The 24,166-nt window shown below is 38.5% G+C and overlaps 1 protein-coding gene across 7 annotated transcripts in view; it reads left to right on the forward strand.

Moving 5' to 3' along the window:
* Positions 1-24,166, forward strand: part of LOC102006674 (ATP-binding cassette sub-family A member 3-like) — a 149,983-nt gene that overhangs the window by 57,142 nt on the left and 68,675 nt on the right. For 6 of the 7 annotated variants that reach the window (XM_013504905.1, XM_013504904.1, XM_005405051.2 and 3 more), the window contains 7 exons: positions 3,664-3,837; positions 4,526-4,704; positions 6,153-6,287; positions 17,724-17,853; positions 21,820-21,974; positions 22,161-22,316; positions 23,108-23,318. In XM_013504905.1, coding sequence (XP_013360359.1) covers positions 3,664-3,837; positions 4,526-4,704; positions 6,153-6,287; positions 17,724-17,853; positions 21,820-21,974; positions 22,161-22,316; positions 23,108-23,318 — 1,140 coding nt within the window. The remainder of the gene's footprint in view (positions 1-3,663; positions 3,838-4,525; positions 4,705-6,152; positions 6,288-17,723; positions 17,854-21,819; positions 21,975-22,160; positions 22,317-23,107; positions 23,319-24,166) is intronic. The other variant, XM_013504906.1, reaches the window with a different exon arrangement.

Raw genomic sequence — 24,166 nt, forward strand, 5'->3', positions numbered from 1 at the left:
GGGCACAGATATCATGCACATAAAAATTTATTTTAGTTAGGTTTCTTAGAAAAACAACCAGTAGGATATACATTATGGGAAATAAAATTTATTATGAAGAGTTGGTTCGAATGATTTATTATGAAGAGTTGGTTCAATGATCAAAGCCTATGATCTGCAGTCTGCAGCCAAGGAATCCAGGAAGCCCAGAGGTTTAATTTGAGTTTGAGTCTAAAGGTCAGAGAATGAGAAGAGCAAATGGTATAAATTCCAGTCCAGAGGCGTGAGAAGATTGTCAAGCCAAGAAGCAAGTCAGGAAGGAAAAGGAGAGAATTCCTTATGCCCCACTTCCTCTAGCTTTTTGTTCTTTCCAGGCTCTTGATAGATTGAATTATGCTCACCCAAAAGGGGAGGGCAGCCTACTTCACCAAGCCCGCAGGTTCAAGTGCTCGTCGCACCTGGATATACGCTGACAGACACACCAGAAACAGTGTTTGATGTGCACACTTCATAGTTTGTCAACTTGACCCGTAGATTAGCCATCATAAGAAATGCACAGAGGGCAGTGAAAATCAGTGGGCCATCATCGTTGAAGTTCAGGATTTTTTTCATTATTTTGTTTTGTTTTGTTTTGTTTTGTTTGTCTTTTTGAGACAGGGTCTCGCTATGCAGTTCAGGCTGGCCTTGAGCTCACTTTGTAGCCCAGGCTGGTCTCGAACTCACAATGATCCTCCTGCCTCAGCCTCCCGAGTGCTGGGATTACAGGCATGTGCCACCACGCCCGGCCTGTATTTTCTTTAATTTGAAAGTGATATGTCTAGGTGTAGGTGTTAGGTGACATTTACCCTGCGAAGTGTTCTCTAGCTTCCTAGATTTAATGCAGTGTCTGCCATTAATTTGGACAAGTTCCCAGCTATTGTTGTTTCAGTTATTTCTTTGGTTCCTTTCTTCTCATGTTCCTGTGTGCATTTATATACCTTCTTGTACTTGTCACCCAGTCTACAGATACTCTGTGCTGTGTTCTTCAGTATTTGTTCTCTTTGCTTCTCAGTTTTTGTTACACTGTTTTTGATCTTTAGCATTTCTTTATTCTTTTGTTAGGATTTCTGTCTTCCTTCATTGCCCATCTGTTTTTACACGCTGTGTACTTTATCACTAGAACCCTTAGCATTTTCAATCATAATTGTTTTTAAACTCCCAGTCTGGTAATTCCAACATCCATGCCATATTGGAGCCTGATAGTCTGTGTCTTCAGATTTTGAGTTTTGCTTTTTGGTGTGCCTTATAACTTTTTCTGATAGCTGGACACGATGTTCCTTGTAAAAAGAAATTCTCTGAAAAGGCATTTGGTATGTAATGGAAAAGTGTGGGAAGAGGGGAAGTATTTTCCAGTCCTATAATTATACCTTAGTCTTTTACTGAGCCCGTGCCTCTGCGCTGTGGACGTCACAAGTGTCTCTCAGTGTTTTTCCCTCTTAGGTGGGATAGTAGGGAGGTAGTGGGCTGTAGCTGAGTATTTCCCTTCGCTCTGGCCAGTTAGGCTCTGGTAATACCTAAACAGTTTAGGGTCTGTGAACTACTTCCTCCTGAGGTCAGATCTTGTTCAGAAGAGCAGAGTGCTTTATCTGTTTCAGAATGTCTCTTTCTCCTTCCGCTGCTCCAAACATGAGGGAGTTTTTCCTAATATTTGCTATGGGAATCTGTTCAACTCACTGGAGGTTCTTCCCACAATATTGTGGGTTCCCGTCCCCCAGGCTGAGTCTCCCTGGGATTGTCCACACTGAACCTCAAGCAATTTATTAATGACAGCTGATGTTTTCCTACCCTCTCAACTGTTCCTAGGGAAACCTTTCCCTAGGGGGTTCAACTCTTTAGTGTCTGCCTCAGTTACCCAGAACTCCCGTGTTCCCCCATGTTGTTTTTTTTTCTGGTCTTAGGCGTAACAGTTTACCCTATGTCCTCTGCTCTGGCAAAGATGAAGAGTGGATTTTTATCAGGTTTTTTTCAGCCATTTACTTGTTGTTAGGATGCAGTAGTGACTTCCAAGCTCATTACATGCAGACTTTGATGGGAAGTCTCTCATTCCTGAAGGCTAGTTTTATCTCAATACAATTCTTGCTTGACACATTTTTATTCGCTTACTTTTGCTTTCAGTACTTCATAAAGTTACTCCCACTGACTTCTGAGCTCTAAGTTTCTAACAAAGAAGTTAGCTTTTCATGTTGTACATTATGAGATGCTTTGATACAGCTGTCTTTTTCTTTCTTACTACTTTTTTTTTTTTTCTCTTGAGGTTCTGGGAATTGAACTGAGATCTTTAAACATGTCAGGCAAATGCTCTACCCCTAAGATGCAGCCTGCTTGCCCAGCCCTGGTTTTAAGATTCTGTTTTTGTCTGTGATTTTTGAAATTTTTATTTTTAAAATGTCTAGGTAAGTTTCTTAGACTTATCCTACTTAGAGTTGAGCCTTTTAAATGTGTAGATTCATGACCTTCCAAATTTGGGGAATTTTCTCTTCAAATAACTTCTGATTTTTGCTCTTTCTCTCCTCTTCTTTTGTGACTCTGGTTATGCAGATGTTGGTGGTACCCCTCAAGGTGTCCTGCAGCTCTCAGCCTCTGCTGATTTTTCATTCTGTTTGCTGTCTGTTCTTTAAGATTGTATAATGTCGACTGGATTATCCTCAGCTTTGCTAATTCTCTCTTCTGCTTGCTGAAATGGACTACTGGACCCCTCTAGTGAATTTTTTACGTACTTATTTTATTTTGCAGACCCAAAATTTCTGTTTGGGTTCCTTTTCTACCACTTTACGGTTAGTCTCTATTTATGAGATATGTTCATCCTGCTTCCCTTTGGTTCTTTCTTTTGGTTATTTGAACGTATTTGAAGCAGTTTAGTTATAGCCTTCATTTAGTAAGTCCAATCTCTGGGCTTCCTCAGGGAGAGTTTTTTTTTTCCCCCTTTTTTCTTGTGCATGGACCATACTCTTGTTTATGTGTCATAAATTTTGTTAAAAGTACTAAATATTTTGAATATTAATAATATGAATAACTCTGAATATCAGAATCATGTTTTTGTAAGTCTTAATACTCTAAACCATAACTGGCTTTTTATAGCAGGTTTGTCTTTATTCAGGCATTCTTTTTCTCACTATCATGATGTACGCTGAATTTCATAATGCCTAGAGATGACCTAAGTATATTCTAATTATGCTAAGAATAGTACTTATATTTAACTTTCTTTTTTTTTTTTTTTTTTTTTTTTCTTTTTTTTTCCTCCGGTACCGGGAACCGAACTCACGACCTTGCGCTTGCCAGGCAGGCGCTTTTGCCGCTGAGCTAAATCCCCAGCCCCATATTTAACTTTCTTATGCTGAGTGCTAATAAATAAATATGTAACTCTTTCCACTAAATGTTATAATAACCATACTACTATAGAATGATACATTCCATAAAAATTAGTTCATGAGCTTTATCATTTCAGCTTTTTCATTCAACAAATATTTTCAGTGTCTACTATGCTCCAAGTGTATTATGTTACGTCCTGAGGCAAGCAGTGGTGAACAACAGACAGGTTTTTATTCTCATAGAGCTTATTTTACTGTATTCATATAAAAAAGTATCTGTAGTTTACATTTTTGAAAATTACTTAAACTGACCCTCTATTTTTTTTCTCATTTTCAGCCACTGTTGCTGTTATTTTTGGAGGTTTCATTTTTTTAATCATTTATATTCCATCTACTTTATTAGTAAGTGACTATAATAAGATGATATTCCACCAGAAGCTGATTTCCTGCCTCAGCTTTAATGTTGCCATGGCATTGGGATTTAAGTTTATAGCTGAGGCAGAAGCAATGAGTGAGTGTTTTCCTTGTAAATTTTGCTGTGTGCTAATAGATATATTTTTGCTGTCTTATTGGGTATTCCTGCTTTTAATTTTGACTGATGTTGCTAAACTGCATTTTTAAAAGTTATGCTACTTTATATCAGCACCTATAGTATCCTTCTAAGAATTTACTGCAAGTATGGTAATGCTTTTTCCTTCTTTTGGAGTTGCCGTCTTCTATCTAGTATTAGGGCAGGAAGTGATACATTCTACTTTTTAATAGCCTCTTCCCTTTTTCTGTCGGTGCAATGTCTATGCAAATAAAAAAGCTCCTGGCCTCCTGTCTGGTAGTCAGAATCCATCCCTACTATTCAGTGATTGTTTTCCTAAAATTGTACATTCCAGTGAGCACTTAACATGAAGAAGGGTAGAAAGAGAGGTGCTATTGTCTTAACCCATAGGTACATTTATTTTTATTAAAGTTTATTTTCCTGAATATTTGGTACATTTTATTTTTTGTTCCAGTCATTTCTAACTATTTGCTCTATTTGGGTATAAGGAGGGACAACCATGATTTCTTACTAAGATGCCATCTGGTACAACCTGACTCCTTTACGAATCTCTAGACAGTACCAGCACATTATTTTCTTCGTTATTCAATTATGATGAGGATGGATAACTCACTTGGCACCTAATTAAATGTCTCCTGTTATGTCTTAGAAACGGGAGTTAAATGGAGTAACATCTTCTCATCAACACATTTGGACGATTTTTTATTTGTTTATGTGATGGGAATGTTTTTACTTGACTCTTTCTTATATGGTCTCGTGGCCTGGTATGTAGGAGCTGTCTTTCCGGGGAAATATGGTATGCCCAAACCATGGAACTTTTTCTTGATGGTGAGTTCTAATGCTGATTATTGATATAGTGCTTATTAATTTATTTATAATATATGTTAAAGCCATCATGAATAAATTTTAATTGAATCAAGACATCAGATGAAACAGTGATTCTTATCTGCACTCCAGCTGTAGTAACACGAGACTTTACCTAATACACTGTAAGCCCTCAAACATAGATATAGATACAGCTGTAGTAATAATTATACATATACAAGGTATTAGAGAAAAATGTGATGTTTAAATTTTTTAGAAAAATATATTACATATATATCTATTACATACATTAATATATATCTATATATAATATATCTATATATTACATATATTTTATATATATTAACATATATCTATATACTTCTCTCTCTCTATCTATCTATCTATATTACATATATTAGTCTCCTTCAGAGTATTCCCTCTCAATTCCAAAGCACTTATCCCATTGTTCTTGCCACTTTTTAAAGCAGTTCCAGAAGTCCTCTTTCGTGAGTGGCACTGTTGTGGTTGCCTCAATGTACCGAATCAATTCAAAACATTGACCTTTTCTGGTCATTTTGACCGTGAGGAAGAGCCAAAAATTGCACAATGCCAGATACAGTGAATAAGGTCAATAAAGATACGCTGTAATATTTTTACGATCCTGCCTTTCTGTTGGACGGTACTTGGCAGTAGCATTCACCTTATTTTTTTTTTTAGTCGTACCTCATAAAGACACTCACAAAAAAGGATTACAGAACTGCTTCAGAAAGTGGTGGGGATGATGGGATATATGTGTTCAAAGAAAGGGTGAGTATTTTGAAAGGGGATCAATGGCAATGTGTTTTTTATTATAATAATTTTTAAAATTTTAAATATCCACCATTTATTTTGATCATACTATGGCCATATATGTATGTGTAGGTCATAGCCTGATGCCTCAAATTAAACAAATTGTGAGTAATCCATAACTTTTGCAGGCAGGTGTTTCATAAATGATTACGCTCTGGCATACAGAAACTAATAAATGATGGTCCTCCTAACAAGCAGAGGGTTAATTATATCTGGGCACTCACTACCTGCTTTTCCTCTTTGGCTGCCTATACTCCTTAGAGTCAGAATCATAGAAAAATGGAGAGTGTAAACATCTTTTCCTCTTTTCTCACTATTTTCTCATGTTGTCTTTGGCTCACATATTACTCAGAGGAGAAAAACTAACAAAGAGTAATAACACGACTTTCACTGTGACCTCATGTTGGAGTGTTTTCTCTTCATCCTTCTTGAATAATTATGGCTTTACTATAATCTGCTTTTATGCCCTGGAGATTCAAATTATAGCCAGTTAGCTCCAAGATTCAATCCCAAGAATTTTTTTGTAATTTACCTCAAGATAAACACTATTAGTCCAAAGTATTTTCTAATGTTTCGTTTTCATTACCATTGCGGTGATAATATTTTTATTCCTTTCTCAGCGCTCTTACTGGGCTAGGAAACAACATGCAACAAAGGGTGAAACAATCCAATATGAGAAGACAGTGCAAAGCAAGTATTTTGAAGATGAACCCACCGACTTGGTGGCCGGCATCCAGATCAAACATGTGCACAAGGTAGTACTTCCAGCTCTCTGTTCATAGTGGGACTGAAGTTGAGTTTGCATTCATTGTAAATACTTGTTACTGGACATATCAAGAAAAGAGATCAGATGCTAAGAAAAGGTCATAGCTGTGATGTTCAGTTTCTTTGGGAAAACTCAAAATGAAATTTATATAGTACAAAACTTTTTTAATTCGATTTTTCTCGTTCCCCTAGGATAGAATCAGATTCTCTATGAACTCTAATGGTATATTCTGTATAGGCTTTCATTTGAAGATATAGTATTTAATGAAGATTGATGATTTGAATATGTGAATATTAAATTTTGTTCAGAGATGTTTTGAATTTATCAATGTATAACCTCCACTGCCTAGGTGTTTGTTGAGGGGACACTCGGGTCTCTTGGTTTATCTGGGTCAGGAATGTAGTATTTGGACAGCTCGTGTATTTTCTGAGATTTCTTTGCCTCTGAAAGGTCTACTTAAACTTGATCTGAGCTCTGACTCCACAGTTTGGAGATAACAAAAGCCTTCCTTGAGAGTTTGGCTAACTTGGCTGCAGGGACTGGGGCTACACTCCTGTGTTCCTCCCCGCCTTCATTATGCTATATGATATCTCTATTTTGGTTTACATCAACCCAAATGCAAAACTTATTTTTTCTCTGATGTTCTTTGGAAATTCATTAATATCAACTGTTTTGTGAATATTAATTAATAAACTGTAATATAAATTGAGTCTGGATGGAGTTTCTTCAAGGAATACATGTGCTGCAACCATTTCCACAGCTCATTTTATCTTTGTGTCCTATTCCTCTATGTGCCTGCTACCTGATTTTCCTGGAAACATCCCCCAGTGTACAGAGCCCTTTGCTTTGCATACGTAACCCACACCTGCATATGCATGGTCATGACAGTGCTCAGAAGAACCGAGGACCTGGCGTTCTCTTCATTCATCCATTACACTGAGGATGTAGCAGTAAAAAAGCCAGATAAGATCCATGTCCTCAAGGAACTTACTTTCTAGAGTGAATAAAAGTGGACTAGCAATTAAAGAAGATAATTACAGTACATAGTAAATGTCACTAGGAAAATAACAAGGATGATGATATGGTAATTTAGGGGTAGAATGGGGAGGGAGATATTTCAGGTAGTTTATCCAGTGAAGCCTCTCTGAAAACATGGCCATTGTGAATGTTGGCCACCCTCTCCGACAGTAGCCTTAGTTGAATAGAACCACCTCACCCCAGAGTGGGCCCATTTCCTGGTACAATTTAGATATAATGACTGCTCAAGGTGGAGGTATAAAGACCCAGCTCTTTTCTCCTGTGCAGGTCAGCTTCAAAACTCCTTGTCAGGTTGATATTGTTGTTACTGTGTTGCTCCCCAGCTATTCTCTTTTCCAAATCTGTGTGTTTCCCTTCTTCCTTCTTCACACAGATGTTGGTCCCAAGAGCACTCAATTTCCATCATATATAAATGACCTGAATACCAGTTCCTGACTTAGAGTATCCTTACCAGGAAACCCAAGTAGTGATTATTGTTACTCAGAGTTGCCTGAGAACGCAGATGATGAGAGGTGGACTGTGGAACCATGTAGAGTACAATGTTCACATGTGATGAACTAAGATGGCATACCGGGGGAAGAACTGTATAGATTGGTTATATGTATGAATCATTTGAAAAAATATGGAGTGTTATAGCTTTGATCTCAAATGTCCCCCACAGCTCTTGTGTTGAAGGGTGGGTCCTAGAGCACAGCGTTGAGAGGCAGAGCTGTTGAGAAGTGATTGGACTATGGGGGCGCTGTTAATGGATTCATAATTTAACTGGATATTGGAAGATGTTGGAAACCTTAGGAGGCAGAGCCTAGTGCAAAGAAGTAGGCCCACAGGGCATACTTTTCAAGGCTGTGCCTTATTCTTGGTCCTTCTTCTATATCTTGCTCTCTCTGTTTGTATCCTGCTACCATGAGGTGAGCAGCTTTTTTCTTCTATGCTCTTCCACCATAAGGCCCAGAAACAGTGGAGCTAAGTCATCCTGGACTGAAACCTCCAACACTGTCAACCAAAATAGACTTTTCTCCTTTAAGTTGGTTTCTCTGAGATATTTTGCCACAGTAACAGAAAGATGAGTAATATATTGGGAATTAGTACAGTAATTGTAACAATCATGAAAATGAATGGCTATTGTTAGGGAGAAGTGATACACAGGAAACAGTGAAAGGCTACGTATGATTAACTAGCGAAGGCAAAATGCAGTATCTAGTAAGCCTTTCAGGAAGCGTGTAAATAGATTTTTTTCATTCTCAGTAGTCAAAAAGGAGAAAAAAGTCTTACATACTAAGTTACAGGGGCTGGGGATTTAGCTCAGTGGCAAAGCACCTGCCTGGCATGTGCAAGGTCATGAGTTCGATTCCTGAAAAAACAAAAACAAACAAACAAAAAGAACTAAGTCACAAACTTTGTCATAAGAATAGGGGATCTCTGAAGACAGTTAGAACTTTTATACCATTGCAGGACATTGATTGTAAGGAAGGGTACTGAGACATAGAATGGGAAATCTAGGAGTCAAAAGCCTTTGCTATTTTCTCTTTCATCCTCAGCCTACAGAAATGGCCCACTCCTCCCTATTAGGAAGTAATATTTCTCCCTCCCTGCCTTCTAAATATGTTTCTGTGGCCTCTGCCTCACCAGACAACCCATACACACTTCTAGCTATTATAAAAAGAACCTGAGCTATGTCACTAGATGTAGTGGACAGCCTCCAAGAGATCTGCAGTGACTCACACCTCCAGGACTTCGTACCTTGGAATAGGGCTGACTCATATGACTAATCAAAAGCTTCAGAAGTCACATAATTGCTTTGCAAGGCCAAGTCATGAAAGGCATTGACTTCTGATCATGGGCTTAGATCGGTCAGTTCTGATGGAAATAAACTGCCATTATTGTGAGGCTATTTAAGTAGTAACCAAAATGACAGAAGAGTGGCCCATGCGGGATAGACTAAGTCCTTCCTCCAAAACTCCGCACCAAATTGCCGGCCATGTGGGTGAAATTCCTTGAAAGGAGATCTTCCAATCTCAACCAGACTTTCAGATTACTACAGCCCCAGCTAACACTTGAGTGCAGTGTTGACTGAGTTACTCAATTGACAGACCCTGAACCAGATCTGATCAGTTGAGTGTATTTGAGAAACTATGAGATAAACGAGTATTTCTTATTGCTTTAAGCCACTCAGCTTTGTATATTTTAATACTCAGCAGTCAATAACTAAAAGATTCTGGTGCTTGGAAGTAGGATGCTGTCACCTCAACCAAAGGGAGTTCTGGAAGAACCTGGAAGAGGATATTTATAGAAACCCACAGGGCCTACCATAGACTGTTAGGAGAAGTTCGGCAGCGTGGAGGCATCTGCCATTGAAGGCTTCAAGAATGTGAGGAATTGTTACTGAACACTAGAAGAAAGAAGATCCTTCCTGTGTATTGGCAGAAAGTTTATCAACGTTATCATTTGCAGAAGTGGATAAAATAGAAAATGTACTTAATCAGACGGTTTGGTAGGTTGATTCAAGGATATTTCCTGGGAGGTTTGCAAAGGAACTTCCTGGCCTTTCCTTGTTGCCTTGAAGTAGAATACAGTAAATATGAGAAGAAAGAAACTGAAGAAAGGAATGTAAAACATGAAGGGTCCAGGTATTGGTTTTGAGAATTCTCACTTCTCCAGATAGCAAATACTGTTGAAATTTTTAAAATTTCTCTGACTCAAACATCAAATCCAGGTCACTATGAGAAAAACATGATCTAAAGTTCAAGCCAAAATAGTGATGGAATTTTATGGAAACTCAGGAAGATGTAAAATGTTGCCTAAGAGGATTATGCAATCAAATAATAGGAATTTTAACAACTTAGGGCATTGTCTATTAGAAGCCTAGCACAGATCACAAGGAGAAAAGTATTTTCTCAGACGTATTCATGGATATGGCTTTTTTAAAATTTAAGTTTAACCTGCCTCCTTAGCACAGTAGGCAGTGCATCGTTCTCACAAGATTTAAGTTTCTTGGTACAATTTAGGTATACAGCTGGGTGTGGTGGAGCATGGCTATAATCCCAGCACTCAGGAGGCTGAGGCAGGAGGATTGTTGCAAGTTCAAGACCAGCCTGAGCTCCAGAGTTAGTTCAAGGCCAGCCTGAACTGCATAGTGAGACCCTGTCTTAAAAAGAAAAAAAAAAAAAAAATTAGGTGTACAGAATGATGACATTCATTATAGGAGATTTGTATGTATACATGGTATATATTATTTCCTCTTTTTTTCCCATTCCCATCCCCTCTTTTCAAATCCCCTTTCCTTCCCCATTCACAAAGCTCTGTTTTTATTTTATCCTGATTTTCTAATTTTTTCTTCCCCTTCTTTCTTTTCCTCTCCCTATTTCCCTTTTCCTTTTGAATAGTTTCTTCCTATTTCACAATATCTATGATACACTTATGATCTTATTTACATTTTCAGTTTCTCACACCATGGCTTTTTGTAGCTAGAGCAAACTAGTGTTTTATATGAAGTTGTATTAGAAGAAATACTGCCAGCTTAGTCTTAAAAGGATAGACAGTACAAAAATGAACAGAGACCTTTTGACCAGCAGACTTCCACAGGTAGAAAGAAGGCTGAAATTAACTTGACTTTGGACATGGATTTCCCTTCATGAAAAAGCAAAGATAATTCAAAAGGTAAAACAAAGATTCGTGGCAAATCGTTTTCTGGTCTTGAATACTAAGCAGCAAACTGCCAGCATTCCAACTGATCAGTCTCAGAATTATCCTGACTCCTGTGTGCTTCTTGTTTCCCCTTCTCTTGAGTGTGAGTATATGCAGTATTCCATGCTTTTATGTTAGTCTTGTAGGAGAGAGTAAAGGGTGGTAGATTTCTGTGGTTCATAGGTCTTCAGATCTAGAGGAATTATACTCTAGTAGATATTGTCAAGAAACTATAACAGAGCAGTCTCACCCACACCTAGACCTGAATTCAGTGACAAGATCCTGGATTTTGACCTGATGCAATAGCCAGTTAACACTTTTGTGACCAGGAAAGCAGGTGAAGGCATTTTGCATGTGGAAAGAATATGAGTCATTGGAAAGAAAATGGATTATAGTTGGTAGCCTATTAAGGCCCCGAAGGAACCTCACTGCTTAGTATGTACACTAGTGCAGTTTTCTCCTACATGAATATGGTTGACCTCTGTGGCCTATAGAATACTGTGGAAGTGAAGGTACTTGATTTCCAGTTGGGTCATGAAAGGCTTATAGCTTTTGTTTTGGTCTCAGATTGCTTGCTTTTTAAAAGTAAGCCACCATGTCTTTTCAGCAGAATTGAAAGTTCTGCAGAGCTGCTCCTGAAGACAAGGACTGAAATTTCCCTCACAGCTAGTACCCACACTCCATATGGAGAGCCTCCTTGAAAGTGTTTACCCTAGTCTCTGTGAAGCATTCAGATGACTTACAGCCCAGGTCAACATTAGACTGCAGTCCCAGAAGCTCTGAACCAATCAGATTCAACCGCATGACTATGTTTTACAGGTTGGCCCAGAGGACACATCAAACTAGTAAGAAACGTGCTAGTAAGAGGAGCATCAGCATCACTGCGAGTAAGTATCCCCCTTTTGTAGGGGATACTTACCAATAGCAGTGGATTTAGTATGATTCCAAAGTAATGGATCCCAGGTGGTGGCAAACCATGAACAGTTTTCCTAATGAATGATAAGTATGGAGGGGGCGCTTGATCCATGAGTGATGGCTAACAAAACATAGTTTCCTTGGTGCAGAGTAGATGGACAGCCAGTGAGGTTACTGCTCAAACCGTACAACCAGAAGAAAGAATAAATGGTTCATCAGGAGCCTGAGGACAGGCATCTAATACGCATTTGTGGATTTTCTCACGGTTTCTGGTTTTCAGAGCTCACATCTATCGACAGAGGAAGGGATTGATTGCTAAATGGAAAGAAGCATCCTGAAACACCACAGCAAATGTACATGATGGTTACCCTAATCTTTTTGCAAAGAGAAGCTATTTGCTTGGGTAACCCTCTCGGGGGTATAAGGTGACATCCTGCCGTGACCTGTGCAGCCAGTGGGGTCCTGAGAGGGAGTGACGGGAGATTAAGGAAAAACAAGACACATAATAAAAGGAAAGCTGGGACTGGGTGAGATGCAACCTCTCTGAGAGAGACAGTGACAACCCAGCACGGTCTGCATCTTTATCTCTACACGGTAAAAAGGGGAGAAGTGCACAATGGGGCTGAAAGTGCAAGGTCTCAGTGTTCTGCTGAGAACATGGAAAGCGAGACATCTTCAGAGCTCCCTGTGCTGTACTTAACAGGGAGGAACACCAAGGCTGGACACCTGTTGCTGTGCCCTGCGCTAGAGATAACTTGTTTACACAGTCGGCCTCTGGCAGCACATGTGCTGGGACTGGCTTTGCTCTAATCCCGACCGCTTGTTCACACGTCTCACCTCTGGTGCTCCATGTTTGCAGGGCTGGCCTTACTCTAGCCCCAAAGGCGTGGTTGATCTCCAGCTCAGCTGCTCCCTACAACGTCCTAGTCTCTTTGTTAGAGCAGAGGTATGTGTAGATTAGGTTTGGATCCACCTGGTGGGCATTTTTACAGTTGTCAAATGTATGATTGGAAAAGACGTATGTGGTAGTTGGTATAGCCTCTAAATTGACTGCTTGACCTCTGGGGAAGACCTACTAACGATGAAAGGCCAAGTGGAATCTTTTGAAACTGCCTGTCTCCAGTGCCCAATATAGTAAATCAAAAGCCAGTGTCTCATTCTGCGAGGAATGGCAGAGATTAGTGACCTTAAAGAATGTAAACAGTTCTTTTAACGCAGCACTCTGGTGCTTGCAAAAATAAAACCCAAATCCATCCAGATGGATTTTGAAGACTAAGTGGATCTATTATAGGCTCAAACCCATTTTCAGTTACTGTATCAGATGGGGCTTTGGTAGGACATGAACACAATTGAAGGACATGATATAGGAGCACTGATTTGGGAAAAAGTCCTTGTTTCCATCACTATCAGAAATGAATACCAAAGATTTTTTTATTCATTTGAAATGAACAAACAACACTACATTGACTTACTTGTCCAGGGATATAAAAAAATTTTATTTCTGTGTCTTAATCTGAAGGAAATTGGACTGGCTGTTCATTTTGCAAAACATCATTCTATCCTAGGACTTCCTTTCAAAGTGAAGGACACATTATTGAATCTTATATCTGTCACCATGAAAAAGGAATACTCATGCCTGATAGACTACTTTGGGCTTTGAAAGAAACAGTCTATATGGTGTAATACTGACCTATTCCCTGTATCAAATGACACTAGGGCTTCAAACTTTGAATAGAATCCAGATCAGGAAAAGGTTTTGCAACAGATCCAGTCTGTGGTGCAAGAAGTCCTGATGCTTGGGTATTATAACTTGGCATACTTCCTGGCATTCGTGTCATGCTGGGAAAGTAAGTATATCATGTTGATTTTATGCCTAAGCCTCAATGGGAGAATAACAATAAAATCTTCGAGGTTTCTGGATCAAGGCCATTCCATCAGCACCTGAAGCAGAGAATATCTTCAAAAATAACCACTGGCAGGCTACTGACATTTGGTAAAGATGAAGCAACTAATTATGGGACACCAGCTAGCCAGGTGTCTGTGCCTGACCAGCAGGAGTTGAATTGGACCCACCAAATCAGTAAGGACAGGCAAGGACCGCAGCAGTCCACTGTGAAAGGCAGTGCCTTAATAATTAAATATGAGCAGAACGAAAGAACATGAGTAATCTGTGTAAGCAGGGAGTCCAGATTCTCATGTCATCTGCCACAATTGCGGCAGTGCTCCTCCCTCGCCTCCCTCAGCCATGGCAATGTGGGGATCCATCTTAACCAACTCCTGGAGGAGGAAAAATCTTGAGTTGAGTTCACAGGTCGCTCAGCTTGGTATATAAATGAAAGCCAGAAATTATTGGCAGCTACAGTACTGCCCCAAATAGTGATAACCTTGAAAATTTGGGGTAGGGACTCTTCCCAAAGGACAGATCTTTAGACCATGCACTTTGGTCATCTACTTTGTGTAAAGTGACCCAACACCCCTAACCTCAAAGGCAATGGTAGGTTTTCTGGACAATTAATTCAGGGGCCTAGAAGGAGAAATACCAGAAGATTGGACACAAGGAATTCTACAATAGAGACATGTAATGGAACTATGGGAATGACAACAAAGTGTGAAGATCTTTCTAAGTCATGTCAGCATTCACCAGAGGCAAATCTAAAGCAGCAAAGCCCAGCGGTAAATATCAACCCTTAGGGAGACAAGCCAGCCACTTGGTAACTAGGTGAGTGCACTGCACCCCCTTCATCCTGAGAGGAGCTTCATCTTGAATTAAAATTTATTACAGGTATGTTTTGCCTTCCCTCCTTATGAATCCTACCCTTCTGCACACAGCCAGCCTGCATCCTGAGACAGGGAGTATTTGGTCCACCTGTATGGGATCTAACAAAGTATCACATCAGACCAGGGGACTGGCTTTGCAGCAAAGAAGGCATAGCAGTGAAATTATAGCCATGAAATGCACTGGTCTATCACATACACCCAGAAGCTGCCAACCCCAAAAGAGTGATGAAACGTCTGGCAGAGAGCATATTTGAGGCAACTGCTCAAAGAGAATAATTGTGGGCATGAGGTGCCATTCTGCAGGACGCAGTATACACACTAGATCAATGGCTGATCTAGTGCTGTGGCCCCAACAAGTAGAACACGTGATTTGCAAGCTACTTACCAGTGCTCTCAATGATACATTTGGGGAATTTCTACTTCTTATTCCACACGTGGGCTCTGAGAGATCTTGGTGCTCAAAGGCATACCAACAGTCTCTTTGAAGAATAAACTCGCTGCTTCCTAGGCACTCTGGACTGCTCGTCCAAGAGACTGGCAGTCAAAGAACAGTCAGCATTCTGGGAAAGAACACTTGACTTTGATCACCGGGAAGTAGGTAAGTTGGCTTTAACGTAGTACAAACAGGAAAGAATACATTTGGCTCCCACACAGTCCACCTGGGTGTCTACGCTGTGCAGATGCCACCCGCTAGACTCTCCAGTTAGGGAGAGGTCTCACCTCACTGATAGCTTCAGTTAACATACCTCAGCTGCCACCTTTGTAATTTCTGAAGCTGAAAAGAGCCATGTCAACCAAGCTCATGCCCCATCTTTAGGGCAGTCTAAATCCAGGGATTTCTCAATATGGGGGGATCAAAGCCTTGTCCTTCATGAAAGCACTTTGTGGATGAGAATTTTTCATGGAGTCTCCTGTAACTGCACTGTAGGTTGTGTTCAACCTCTGCCCAGTCATACTACAGGCCTTTCTTTCACAGGTGTTAATCATGAGGACACTCCTTTAAAAAATTTCATACATCGTAGGCTGGAGAATATAGTTCAGTGGTGAAGTGCATGCTTAGCATGTGCAAGGCCCCAAGTCTGATACCCAGCGTAAAACAAAACTTCTCACATTCTAATCCTCTGAGAACTGCTTTCTGGGAACTCAAATCTGTGTAACTTAAGACCACAATGATGAGAATGAGTCAGATAACTGAAAAATTAGGGACTTAAATTCAAACAAGTAAAATTCAAAGCCCTAAGATGAGGAGTCTCATATGTTAAAAAACAAAAAGAAAAATTAAACAAAAAAAGAAACCAAAAGTTGTTTTCACCAGGCATAGTGGCACACACCTGTAATCCCAGCACTCGGGAGGCTGAGGCAGGAGGATTGCTGCGAGTGTAAGGCTGGCCTGGCTTACAGAATGAGTTCAGGACCATCCTACACTATCTAGTGAGATCCTATCTCAAAAAACAAAAAGAAGAATAGTTATATGAAATTAATTTAGAGCTACAATCATAACATAAGTCACACAGGTGACCATGGCAATTGGAAAACTTGGAATTTGTTCTTAAATTTCCAGTAATCACTATATGTCTTTATGAAAGAAAGAGGTATGATCTCATTTATGATTTGAAAAGACTCCTTTGAGGAGTATGATTGAAAGAAAAAGGACAAATTGGAGGCTTGTGTTATAGTTGGACTAAAATATTATAGCAGAATGGACTAGGGTGATGACTGGAGATGCAGAGATCAACATATATTTTGGAGTTAAAACTGACAAGACTTGCTATGAGTTGATGTGTGACTGAGGGAAAAGGAGGAAACTAAGGTGGATGTTGGTTTTGTGGCTTAAGGAAATGACAGCTAGGGGCTGGGGATTTAGCTCAGCGGCAGAGCGCCTGCCTGGCAAGGGCAAGGTCGTGAGTTCGGTTCCTGGTACCGGAGAAAAACTAAAACAAAAAAAAAAGAAAGAAATGACAGCTAATGGAGCAGTTTAGGGACATTGAAGACATTAGAGGAGGTTTCGAGTTTTGTATGCATAGTTGCTTGATCAGTTTAAAAGTGAGGGTTTGGGCAATTAGGAGTTCCATTTGGGACCTATAAACTTTAGACATTTCTGTAGGTAAAGAGTTCACACACAGATACACAAGCCTGATGCTTAGACCTAGAAAAAAGATACAGTGAAGATACCTAGAAAGAAAACACTTACCACTGTGAAAAATAAAGTAGGATTTTCTTTTCTGTTACAGAAGGTGTTTACCTTTATTTGCTGTCATTGGTGGGTTGTACTGAACTGAATATGTGCTCTAATTCTGAAGCACATGGTCTTGTATCCTAAGTCTTCCAGTTATATATTACTTTTCTTAAACTATTTTCACCTTATTTATATCAAAAATTTCACCAAAATCTTCTTACAAGCTTTATAGCATCCATGTCTGCTCCAGGTAAGCAAATAATATTCATGTATATATCTCCTTGAAGGTATCTATCTTTTCTTAAATTTCAGGCTTGTGTGGTTGCCTGGAAACCTTACTTACCTGATGAACTTGAGAAAGTTGTGATTTTGTAAATTGCTGAGCTTCTACCGGTTGCTAGATTGGAAATTATGTTTCTTCCAACTTTTTGCATCCTAAACAGAAACACTGCTAGTCTATCCATAAGAAATTTCAAGTGAACCTTTGGCATTTCTCCAAATTGAAATAGTCAGTGCAGAAGATTTGTGGCATTGTTGGCTTCAAGATGGTCATTGAAACTTGGGATATTTGTAGATCTACTGTGAAAAATCTAAAACTCACATTATACCTTCAAAATTTTTTTACACTTTCACCCTTTTACACTTTTCCTCATAAGATTGATGATAAGGTCTTGTTTCTTCTGTAGATGTTTATTTGCATGTTGTTCTTCCCAAACCATCATGATATATATGTATGTGTGTGTGTATGTATGTCTATATATATATATATATATATATATATATATATATATATATATATATATATAAAATTAGCATTTGTGTTTCCTCTCACAGGTATTCCAAGAGAATAACACTATCAAAGTAGCTGTAAAGGACTTGTCTTTGAATTTATATGAGGGGCAGATCACTGTTCTTCTAGGACCTAATGGGGCAGGAAAATCCACTACTCTATCCATTCTTTCAGGTTGGTATTCAGTGCTGGTCAGAAGTTGTCCTTATCCAGAAACTGTAGATAGAATAATATTTTTGTGTATTCTCTCATGTGTCAAGTATAGCCATTGCAGTGATGCATATAATAATCCACTTTCCTTTTAAATTTTCAAATAATTGTAAAATTTTAAAATTAATATTTTTGGGGAAGAGGCAATATGATAAAAGGTCAATCCAACAAGAAGACAATAATTATTAAACTATGTGTATCAAACTACAGAGCATCAAGGACTGTGGAGGATAGCCTAGTGGTAGAGTGCTTACCTAGCATCACAAAACCCTTGGTTTAATACCCAGTACCACAAAAAAAGAAAAATACATAGCAAAAACTTACATATTTGAAAAAGGAAATAGGCACATTTGCAGTTATTCTTGGAAGCTTTAATACTATTCTTCTAGTAATTGATCGAACTAGTAGATAGAAAATCACCTGTAGAAGCAATAAGAATACTGAAGAACTTTAACCACAATGTTAACAATAGGTGCTGTGAAAAAATGTGTGGCTCATATAATGAAGAAAATTGAGGCAACAGTAAATTCCTATAAGAGGTACCAGATTTCAGATATTTTGTACAAAGATATCAAAATAACTGTAACAAATAGTTCAAGTAACTTGAAGCACATGAAGACATTGAGACGATATCTCAACAAATAGAAAAAAAATCAATGAATAGGCAAGAATCTTAAAAAAAAAAATCAAATGGAAATTCTGGAGTACATGTAATAACCAAAGAGAAAAATTCATCAAAGAGAATTAACAGAAGGTGTGAACTGGCAGAAGGAAGAATCAGTGAACTTGAAAAGAGACTGGTACTATAAGTCTCCAACCTGGCCTGGCTCTCCCAGCCCCCAGCCTGCTTGCCAGCAGAAGCGCTGCTCTCTGCAGGGAATTCAGATCCCCACTCCAGGCTGTCATTGGCAAATACAGGAAAGGAGGTGAGCTAGGACAAGAAAGTTTGCAGGTCCTAGAGACATCTGGACACACCCAAGAATTTACACTAGACACTTTAAAGGACTCAGCCCACTAAGACGCAAGATTGCCAGAGAACTTTAACCACAGATTCTCACTGGGATCTTCCCACCTAATGCCCCTGCCTTCTCTCCATCCCTATAAAAGGACACGATTCTCTCTTTTCAGTGTAGAAGGTCTTATCGCACTCTCTGCCTGAACCCAGGCACTATAAATTCCATGCCCTGTTGCCTTTACACAGGCCTGGTGGCCTCTGCTGGTTACATATGTTACAGGTAGATTGTGCAGTCTGAATAACAAGAAAAATTAACAGAATCAGAGAAGTCCTGAATATCTTTACATTATCAAATATTTGCATAGTGTGCATGCTAAAAGGGAAGGAGAAAGAAAAGCAGAAAAAGAAAAGCACTGAAAAATAATGGTTGAAAATTTTCTAAATTTTCTGAAAATATCAGTCTACATATTCAAGAAACTCAACAAACCCCAAATACAGTACATGTAAAGAGGTACATGCCCAGACACATCATAATGAAAAGTCTGAAAAATAAGAGAAACGTTGAAAGCAGCAAGAGAAAAATGGCTCCTAATGTGCAACAGAGCCCCCAGTAAAACTAAAGGCTGACTTACGAGAAACAATGAGACCAGATCTCAGTGGGGTGATGTACTCACAGTGCTAAAAGAAAAACTGTCAAGTAAGTCTCCCATCTGTTTTCAGAAATAAACATGAAATGAAGATGTTCTGGGCCAGCGATATAGCTCAGTGGCATAGGTGCCTGCCTGGCAAGTGCAAGGTCCTGAGTTCAATTCCTGGTACAAAAAAAAAAAAAGAAGAAGAAGATGTTCCCAGATAAATAAAACCTGAAAGAATTCATTGCCAGCAGATCTGCTTTGCCTACATAGACAGTTCTTTGTAATTAGTACAAATTTGAAGTGTAGGTTCTGATAAGATATATTGTGAGCTTCAGAGCAACTATGAAGAAAATAAATCAAAATTATATAAAAATAATTAAAAGAATTAAGATGTTATACTAGAAAATACTTAATGTAAAAAAAATGACAAAGATACAGAATAGCAAAGACATGAGCTAGAAAACAAAAATTACAACCATAACCCCAACTATGTGAATAATTACATATGAATATTAATACTATATGAATATTAATCTGTACAAAAACCAGAGATTGTGAGATTGGATGAAAAAATAAGATCCAACTCCATGCTGTCTAGAAGACACCAATGGTTGATTCAAAGATACAAATAGGTTGAAAATAAAGGATGGAAAAGAAGATATTGTATGCAAAAAAACTGCAAGAAAGCTACAGTAGTACAGATACCAGACAACACAGACTTTCAAACAAAAAATCTTCCTAGAGAGAAATATGTTTTATAATTGCAAAAGGGTCACTTCATCAGGAAGTTAGAACAATTATAAGCACACCTAACAACAGAGCCTCAAAATATGCAAAAGAAAAAAGAAACTCACAGAATTTAAAAAAGAAATAGATAAATTCAAAAATCTTAATTGGACAGAGTAATACCTTGCTTTCAATAAAGAGTAGAACTAGACAGAATATCAACAAATAAAGATTGGAAAACTACTGCACAAAAAAGAGACCTACCAGCTATATGTACAAACCCAGCTGCAACAAAATGTACACTCTTCTGAGCTACACAGGGAACACTCCAGGATTAGCAGTATAGTGGGTGTGAAATTAAAAATTAATAGCAAATAAATTTGTGAAACTCACAAATTTGTGGATATGAACACCAAATGCTAATGGACAACAGTGTCATAAAGGATATTAAGAAATACCTAGAGAAGAATGAAAAGGAAGACACAATATACCAAAACTAATGGGATGCAACTAAAAAGAATGTTTAGAGACATAAATGCCTATGTTTAGAAAAAAAGTTCTCAAATACATAAGCAGTTTCACCTTGAGACACTTAACAAAGAGCAATCTAAACCTAAAGCAAATAGAAGGGAAGAAATAATGACTAGAGTATAAATTAGTAACATAAGGCATATTCAAAACACTAGAGAGAATTAACAGAAGCAAAAGTCAGAAATGAAAGCTAGAAGTCAAGGTGATAAACAGTTTTGTTCTAAAGCAATCAAAATTAGGATAACTTCTTAAAAATGGGAACTCTGCAATATTCTAGAGGCTGAGGCAGGATTACAAGTTCAAGGCCAGCCTGGATACATAATGAGTTCAAGGCCAGCCTGAAATACATAATGTATCCTCCCCCCACCCCCAAAAAAGAAAGAAAAAAGAAAACTCTGGAATAAATGTGAAAGCAGATAAGCCTCCAGAACAACAGGAGTAATTTAGGACACTGGTCACTCTCATTGCAGTGAGCACTTTTATCCTCTTGGTGCATGTTCTTAAAATAGGACTAATGAGCAGGGTGTGGCGGTGATGCTTGTAGTCCCAGCCACGTGGGAGGCCAAGCAACAGGACTGCTGGACCCCACCAGCTGAGAAACAGCCCAGGCAGCGGAAGGGAAACCCTGGCTTTAAAGGGAAAAAAAAGATTTATGATTTATCAGGCTTACAGGGATATTTTCCCCTTTAAATTTAAGCAGTTAACACAGGTCTGACCTTCCAGGTTCTGAGAGTTTCAGTCTAAGGCAGTGCACAGATTGTGACATAATTCATAGATGTTTCAAATGACTGGTGATAATGCTGGATGTCCCCGTACCACACTCTCACGTTTTTGTTGTGGTTTGCACTCATCCATACTCATTAAAAATTAGAATATACAGTTAAACAGAAGTAGAAAATGAATATTATATCTAATATCATTATCTTAAAAATAGCACTAGATATTTTCTGGAATTTTCTTCAGTATGAGATATTGCTAATGAATAATCCATGTATAGATTACAAGTTTGAAGTGTTAATGAGGAGGCTGTCCTCATGTTCCCTCACAATAGCTGTTTTTATTTTATTTCCTGCTTGATTCTAGGTCTCTATCCTGCTACCTCTGGGAAGGCCTATATCAATGGATATGACATCTCACACGATATGAACCAAATCAGGAAATCCTTTGGCGTGTGTCCCCAGAAGAACCTGTTGTTTGATTACTTGACAGTGTCAGAACACCTTTATTTTTATTGTATGGTGAGCCACAGATAATTTTCTTTTCCCCCGTCTACCCACATACAACAAGTAGACTGCCAGCTATTTTACCTTTGTTCTAGTAAAGTTCAAAAATACAATTTTGATGAAGTCTTCTTTAAACATAAAAAGAATGTTAAAGCTGATGTAGTTGGAGGCACCATATAAAACTCTGGTTCCTCTTTCTAGATCAAAGGAGTGCCTCACAAAATGTGTCTCAAGGAAATCGGCCACATGCTGTCAGTTTTTAAACTGCTAGAAAAACAGTCTGCATTTTCAAAGTCACTGAGTGGGGGAATGAAGCGCAAACTCTCCATCATCATAGCACTGATAGGGGGCTCCAAGGTAAGTACAAAAAGAAAAAGAAAAAGAAAGCTAAAAATGGGTTCTGCTATACACTATAGCTTGCCTGACAAAAAAGCTCACACAAATTCGAAAGCTTGTACGAATCTATCACTCTTTTAAGAACAAATTCCAACATCAAAGTCAGATGGGGCTGGGCATGGTGGCACATGCCTATAATCCCAGTACTTAGGAGGCTGAGGCAGAAGGATTGCCCAGAACTTGATGCCAGCCTAGGCTACAGAGTGAGTTCAAGGCCACCCTGAACTACATAGCAAGACCTTGTCTCCAAAAAACACCAAAATAGATGAGATTCACGTTATCAACCTCATTGGAATAAAAAGGCCACAAGTTTGGAATGACTTCAGCATTCCTAATTAGTTTTGTCTAAGTTCATTCTCTTTGCTTAGTTTGTTTTTTTTTTATAAGCAATAGAAAAGAAATGAGCAATTTTCTGCCCTCACTTTTTTTTATTTTAAAAATAAGAGGAAAACATTAACAGACAGACAACCTTTTACAAAAAAGCAAAAGAACAGTACAGACAATACAGAGTTACAAACAAAGTGGTAAGAAATTAACAATGCTTGTTGTATTACATATTGATATCTTCAAAGTGGTTTCTCATGAAAACAAATAGAGACATGCAATATTGATCAATCAAAGACTCATTATCTTTGCTTAGTTGACAAGTGACTGAAAAAGCAAAACAAGAATAAACCCTATGGCTGGTAACACATTACTGGTGTCAGCAAATAATGTTTGTGTGGTCATAGAATTGTTCTGCTGGTCTTTAGGTGGTGATAGTTGATGAGCCAACATCTGGCATGGACACAGCCTCCAGGAGGGCCACCTGGGATCTCCTCCAGAACTATAAACAGGGTCGCACTATCCTGCTGACCACCCACTACATGGATGAGGCTGATGTGCTGGGTGACCGCATAGCCATCATGGTCAACGGGTCCCTGAAGTGCTGTGGTTCTTCAATGTTCCTGAAACACTTATATGGTATCACTCCTTTTGATCCTCCTTAGGCTATTGATGCCTTAATAATATTTTTGTAAGATAATTTTCACTGTTTTTAGATACCCAAAACTTCAGTGTTTCTCTCTGTCCTGTCCATTAGAATTCACCTATAAGCCCTTTGAAATAATGTTGCTTTTTTTTTTCAAAATTCAGAATTGTTTCCTACTTTTATGTTTATTATATTATCCAGTGTCCATATTAATTTCTTCTGTATGTTCTGGTTAAGTTTGGTGAAGGGCAATTATGCCTTTAATGAGGTAGATAGATGCTCTTATCTCTGTCAGGCCACTATTGCACATATTTTTATTTTATGGAAAAAATAAAACAATATTTCATAACAAAATAATAGGAGAATACCAATAGTTAATGCACTGAATATTGTTATCTTTAGGGTAGTTACTCAGAATACAAGACAAGGGCATAAAAAATTCTCCAATTGATATTAGCACAAACCTTTCTTTTCAATTAACTAAGATAAACTGTTAGTGTACCTGTCTCATATTTCAGTTATTTTCTTTTTCATTCCTTCCTTTCCCTTTCCCCTCATCCTAGTTCCTTTTACCTTTTGAACAATTTCTTTTCATTTTACAATATCTATTGCACATTTTGGATCTTATTCACTCTTTCAGTTTCTCACACCAAGGAGGCAATATGATATTTACACATGTGAGTCTGGTTTTTTCACTTATGAGTATGGTCTCAAGTTGCATCCATTTACCTATAAAAGTCTCAAGTTTATCTGTCTTTATGGCTTAATAGTACTCCATTGTATAGAAAGACCACATCTTTATCCATTCCTCAGTTGATGGGCATTTGGATTGTTTACAAGA

The sequence above is a fragment of the Chinchilla lanigera genome, unplaced genomic scaffold (assembly GCF_000276665.1).
Source record: "Chinchilla lanigera isolate Chin_1 unplaced genomic scaffold, ChiLan1.0 scaffold00092, whole genome shotgun sequence".
Classification (NCBI taxonomy): domain Eukaryota; kingdom Metazoa; phylum Chordata; class Mammalia; order Rodentia; family Chinchillidae; genus Chinchilla; species Chinchilla lanigera.